The 6,401-nt window shown below is 37.6% G+C and overlaps 1 protein-coding gene across 1 annotated transcript; it reads right to left on the bottom strand.

Moving 5' to 3' along the window:
* Positions 1-220: 220 nt before the first annotated feature.
* On the bottom strand, positions 221-6,130 carry LOC129256416 (coronin-2B-like). The gene is made up of 3 exons (XM_054894626.2): positions 5,932-6,130; positions 5,478-5,594; positions 221-3,103 (listed from the first exon to the last, which is right to left on the bottom strand). The coding sequence occupies exons 1-3, from the start codon at positions 6,127-6,129 to the stop codon at positions 2,882-2,884; spliced, it is 537 nt and encodes a 178-aa protein (XP_054750601.2). The 5' UTR covers position 6,130; the 3' UTR covers positions 221-2,881.
* Between the last annotated feature and the right edge of the window lie 271 nt (positions 6,131-6,401).

Genomic DNA, 6,401 nt, shown 5'->3' with positions numbered 1-6,401 from the left:
TATAATATTTTTCAGTTAATATCACTAACAAAGCACTCAATGAAATGCACCCTGAAACAATATTATCAATGAGAACAATTGTAGTGTGTTGCTATGAATTATGTAAAAGTACAAATATTTTCTCTGACAATTTTTTTAGCTCACCAGCCAAATTTTAGTTAAATTGTATTACAACTTACAGGACCCTAAGGGAATTTCAGGGGCCCTTTTTTTTTAGTTTGGGCTATTTAGGACATTTTTTAGGTGAAATTGGTGCATGTCCCTAAGTCTTTTTCTCAATAGGTAAGTTTAAGATTATGAATGATTCAACACAGCCTTATGAACAGCTCAAAGTTGAAACCATAAACTCAAACCTAAGCTACTGAGAATCTTTTCTGAACCTAGCTTATGTTATTACTCACACATATTAGGGTCAAGTGAAGTGTGCTACACACTGTAAATAACCCATTCAGAACATATTACTACAGCATTCATTTACCAGTTAATATGTGACATACATCACAGCTTCAGCTCTTCTCAATAAGTTTCAAACGAGTCTAAAGCTGTTACATGTGTGAATTATATTGAATTATCATTTTCTATCTTCAATCTTACAGAGGTGTAGAGACTGTTACACCTTTCATTGACTGATCTTAACAAAAAATTAAAATGTTCAGCTCATTTAGATTTAAAACTAAAAGGCACTAACTAGGATGCAAAAGTCTATGTAGAATGCCTAGTAATTAAGTATGAAATTCCTATTGGAATGCTCCCTAAGGAGTGGAGAAATATTTTACGCCGGCCACATCAGAGTCAGATGACGGGTGTAAAGTGCTGAGGGATGTCGTTCCGATGAGTCAGAATTTCTTTGGATATTTCTTCAAGGATTTGCAAATAACTTTTTCTTTTACTTAATAATGATGATGATAATCTGCTTTTATATTGAAATTGAAATTGTTCTTTTAAAAATCATAGAAATATCCCACAAAACTTTGGCTCGCTCCGAACAGAGAAGGGAGAGAGAGAATTAAAAAGGTGAACATTTGATAGCAATTTGACAGACAACTACACAGTTACCAGTATTTGAAATATGATTTCACTGAATCAACCCAAACTGTAAGTTGATATTGATATCAATGTTGACCAGTTCACAACCAAGTATCCTGTTTATAAAGGACAAATATTTATCTTTTTTCTCTTACACTGTATGTGCACATGATGACCACTGAGACACGAATGATAAATATTTACATAGTGAATAGCATGATATATTTTCTATAAATGAAAAAGGCCATACCTTGCTTTTTCTTTCATGATGCAATCAAACACGCATCAGTTATTTAGGTGTCAAAAAGCAATTTAAGTTGTTGTTTTTTGTAATAAATTCAAATGGGTTACCTTTTCACAAAGAGGGTGGGGTGAGAGTAAATAGTTCTTAATTGACCTCCTACCCTCCCCCCATATTTTTTTTCTCCGATGCGTTTATCATGCGTACTATGAATGCACATAAAGGTATCCAATAAAGCATTGCATGCAGAAAATAAACTGGACAAGATATTATTCCCATGAGAAATAGAGATAGGAAGAATAGAAAGGGATAGCGATAGAGAGATGGCAAGAGAGGAAGAGAGAGAAGAGAGGGAGAGAGACAAACAGAGAAAGAGGCAGACAGACTACAATCATGAGATCATGATGAAAGAAATATTACTCATACCCCATCATTACAATGTTTGTTTTTAATTTACCACTCGAGTGCCATATGCAAAGTCTAACAGGTTGTTTACATTTTAATGGGCATATTTTATAACGTGTTACCAGTATGTATGCAAACTATCGCCCAGTTGTGCATGTATAAGTATTACAAAGGTAGCATGGATTATAATGCTCTTACGAGTTGTATTTTACAGACCACAAAAACTTTATGAAGACTGATTACATGTTTATGACACCACGAGGATTAGGTTTCACAAAATCTTTAATATTTCAACGAATTTTGACTGTGTTCTGATTCATTGCCATAAAGTCTAAAAGTACTACTAAGTTTAATACAATTTTTTCCAGCCATTTGAATGTTTTTTTCTTTAAAAACCTGAAATAAATAATCAAATTGAAAGTTTCCAATGTGTGTTTTTTATGTGTGACATTCATTTTCTGACAGATGCCTTGTTTTACTGGATACAGTATTAATGATACATTTATCATTGATGAAGTCTTTTTTTAAATTTATGAATAAAATGAGGCCTAAATCCAAGGTCATAAATGATCTCAAGTGGGAGATTTCACAAACCTTTAGAGAATGATTTGAATGGCAATATTCAACATTTGCATGTTATGCTTGAAAGGTCGCCTAACTTGCATAATGCATCAGTAGTGTGGGGACTCTGAGTTTTGAGTTGGCAGCATTTGGATGTGTGAAAGAAGTTTGACATTTCTTTCCACCATTCTCCACATGCTGCAAAACAAAAAATATAGCTCCAAAGCTTCAAAGATCCAATTAGGGATATCAAAGTTTTGTTGGACTACTTAAACCATAAACTCAGAATGTTGGATCCTTCTATTAACATCTATGCCTTGTATCCTGTTTACAAGTTTGTGAAAACATACCCTAACTCCTAAATGCAAAAGAGTTAATCTAGTCACTAATCACTCTCCTCTTGGAGTGATTCCTTTGGAGTGAACTGTACTCCCTTAAAGAGTCCATTATAACTCCTTTTGGAGTGAACTATGCATCTTCTGGATACATTCACTCTGAATGGAGGGAATATCCTGCGCATCTTTTGGATACATTCACTCTAAATGGAGGGAATATCCTGTGCATCTGTTGGATGCATTCACTCTAAATGGAGGGAATATCCACTCTGAAAAGAATCAAGTCTCACTCCAAAAAGACAGGTACCTCGTCTCACTCCGAGGGAAGTATGAATAGGGACCGGATTAGCTCTTTTGCTTTTAAAAGAGTAGCTTTGACACCTACCATTTTATCATAACCTGCGCTGGCAAGGATGTTTTTGGCAGTGGGATGCCACTCGATGGCGCTACATCGCCTAATGTGACCGTTGAGCGTTATCACTGGCTTCTCCAAATTCTCTGTCAATCCACCATCAGGAATCTGCCAAATCCGGACCTGAAATTGAAGAGAGAGGTTAACCAGGTTTATGTATTCTTTCTGAATAGTGACATTCAATGGTAGTTCTGCAAACAATAGAAAACACAAGTCATGTAGGTGACATATGAGAACAAAAGACTTTATATTTTACTTATCACAGGGAAAGCTGAACAGAAATTGTATTCTTTAGCACAATTGATAGGATAGTTCTCCTTTTTTGAGGGGCGGCTTGTACAGGACTACCAGCCATGTTAGCCTACTTTTGCAAGAACCAGAATAAGAGAAAGTAAACTAAGAATAGTAGAACACTAAAGGGAGGCCTTAGCTCAAAAGCAAAGTTTCCAAGTAAAAAAAAAGTCATGGCAGTTTCTACAATTGAGGCATTTTCTTGAGTAGGGCTGATCAGGGGAGCATTTCATGGAACACATTGTCAATGAGCCAATCAGATGTAAGGATTTCAGTAACTTATAACAAATACATGTAGTAGTGTAGGTACTCATTGGATGAGAATCTTGAGATTGAACAAGCTCGCCCTGATCGAAACAGAAAATCCTAATACATTGGATTGACTCCAAGTGAGTGACCCTTGGAAGTCCCTGGAAGTTTGTATTGTCTCTGTGCCAAGATAGATAGGTTGGTTGATTGAGCAATGATCACTTCAATAATATCCCCCTCTCTGGCCTTCTATCACCTGTCTATCATGGTCCATGCTTGTCTCTTTCCATAAAACTTAAACAGTAATGTGTATATTGACCTACATATGGGCAGCCTTGGGGAGAAAATTGAATATCGAGCAGTTTATCTATGAAAATATTCTGATTTCCTAATGGTCTGAGACAAACCCCCATGAAGGGTTGTGAAACCGCCCAAAGGGAGGGCCTTCTTGAGTCCTTTGCCCTGGTGTTGTGGATGAGTCACCTGACATGTTGCAGATCAGCTGACTTAGGTCACCTGATACAATATGGGTCCCCTTCATCAACACCCACTACAGCATGCTTGACAGTGTAATACACTTGAGACATCAAACACATGGGAGAGTAGTGTAATGATTCATGTTTTCTCCCTATCTTTCAGGATTTTGTTTTTCTTCTCTTCCGTTATTTGTTTGCAGATGCAAGATGTTTGTTGTGCAATAGCTTGGCAATCCTTGTGCATGATGACATTAAAGGGAAATCTTCCATATGGTATAACTTTCTTCACACCCACTCCCACTTTGGGCCTGACAGAAATGTCCAAGCCTTGAAGAATACAGGATAGAATTAATGCCAAGAAATCATTCTGTATAGAATAGGGGGATATTAAATCCACAAAATCAAAGTACTCACAAGAAAATATGTAAAGTTCAGATAATTTTATAGCTCTCGTCATTCCTCCTACCCAATTCCTTTCTCTCTCTCCCTTGCTCCCTCCCTCCCCTTCCATTACCCCTCCTACCCTTGCTCCCCCTCTCTCCCTCTCCTTCACCTCCCCTTCCCTCCAATTTCTCTCTCTCCTCCCCACTCCCATCCCATTCCCCCTCTCTCTCCCCCCCTTCCCTTCCCTTCCCCTCCCCTTGCTTTCTCCCCCCCCCCCTCCCCTCGCTCTCTCCCTTTCCTCTCCTCTCCCTCCCTCCCCTCTTCTCCCCCTCCCCTTCTCCTCCCCCTTGCCCTCCCCTCCCCCATCCCCAGTTCAATTACAACTATTATCACTATTGATAAAGGGCCCTTAACCTTAAGGAAAGGGATGGATAAATTAAACTAATACTTTGCCAAGTGACACATGAGATTCACAAGAGAAATAAAATAACCAAGGTTACAGCCGTGTTGAGGGCTCCTAGGGTTTCCATTGTTTTATTCCCTTGAACTGTTTGTTTTTTAACCTTTTTTTCTCCTTCTGATCACCAAATATATCTAAAATGATCAAAATCAAATGAATAACACTGGAATATTACCAAAATTGCCTTCTCTCTGATTTATTTCTTGTTTATTTGATAAATGTATGAAAGTATAAGTCCCATCTATTCTTCAAAACTCAGCATAATTATGCTCCATTACAAAAAGTTTCACATGCCCCTTTCTCTACTTGTTCCATGACATGTGCTCCAGCGACAAGTGGAAAATCTGCACGCTAAGCCAAACTTAAAACCTAACATCAAAACTAAATAAAACCTAATCCTAACCCTTACATCATTCTGAACCACAAACTCTATCAAAATCCTAACTCTAACCCTATGCCCTATGAGATATAAAGACTGGAGCAAATGTAACAGGAGCATATGTCATGTCACCTCTCTACCACCCCCCCCCCCCCCCTGATAGCCACTAAGCAGACATATAGAAATGCTTTGTATTTTTCATTAAACTAAAGTTATCTACATTTCTTTCATTATTTCTGTTCTTAGAAGCTACCATACCTTTCCATCTTCTGCTGCTGATGCTATAACATGATCATCAAAGGGATCCCATTTAATATCCATGACGTTCCCGGTGTGACCGCACACTTTGCTATAGTTGACTGGAATACGACCAACCTGTCAAAAAAAAGTTGAGAAGGCAAATCAAATAGAAATAGATTGTGCTATACTGCAAAGTATGCTATATAGCAAAGAATACCCATTCTTCCTTTTATAGACCTTTTGTGCAGTAAATGTACCTCAGAAGTTCTCATAATTATCATTCCAACAGCAAATTCTCCCATGACCAAGAAGAAATATATTCAAAGTTCTTGTAATCTTTAAAAAAATTTATACTTATTCGCAGGTATTTCACCTAAAGCATGATGCTTTCACAATGTGTAAATACCGAGTATTTTTCCGCATTATACACCTAAAAAAGTTTCTAAGACTTAAACTCAAGTTTGCTACTTACATTATCGAGAGGAATAACAACGAACGTCCCTCCCCCAGCGGTCTCCGTGACAATGGCAACGAAGAGAGGGTTGACGGCGCAGAAGTTGTTTTCGTGGGCATTCCTGCTGATGTTGATACCATCGTAGCACTTCTCCTTGCGGAACGGCTTGCCGTAGACATGCCGGAACTTGGAGTGGCGCATCAGCTTGAATGGCATGTCCTGTCAAGAAAAAAAAATATATTTCATTTTCATCAATATGGCTATACAACTTAAGGAAACTGATTTACATACTTGTACACTTTGGTCCGAATTCTGAAATCAGGTTAGATAAAACCCTTGTTTAAATTTGTGGAAAGCCAATTCTGGCACAAATCCCTAACAGTACACATCCAATTCATTAACTCATTTGACACTCAGATTGTTCATAATTGTCTGGAAATGATAACGGAAGTATTTTTAAGTATTTTGCTTTCATTATGAATGAAAAA

The sequence above is a fragment of the Lytechinus pictus genome, chromosome 3 (genome assembly GCF_037042905.1).
Source record: "Lytechinus pictus isolate F3 Inbred chromosome 3, Lp3.0, whole genome shotgun sequence".
In the NCBI taxonomy this organism is placed as follows: Eukaryota; Metazoa; Echinodermata; class Echinoidea; order Temnopleuroida; family Toxopneustidae; genus Lytechinus; species Lytechinus pictus.
Note: the sequence above shows the minus strand (reverse complement) of the source record. Positions and strands in the feature narration are given on the sequence as shown.

Excerpts from the sequence above, each read along its gene's own strand:
- LOC129256416 (XM_054894626.2), bottom strand. The coding sequence starts at position 6,129 with ATGCCATTCAAGCTGATGCGCCACTCCAAGTTCCGGCATGTCTACGGC. Across the intron at positions 5,595-5,931 it reads TTGTTATTCCTCTCGATAAT|GTTGGTCGTATTCCAGTCAA; the intron begins GTAAGTAGCAAA and ends TTTTTTTGACAG. Across the intron at positions 3,104-5,477 it reads CAGCAGCAGAAGATGGAAAG|GTCCGGATTTGGCAGATTCC; the intron begins GTATGGTAGCTT and ends CTTCAATTTCAG.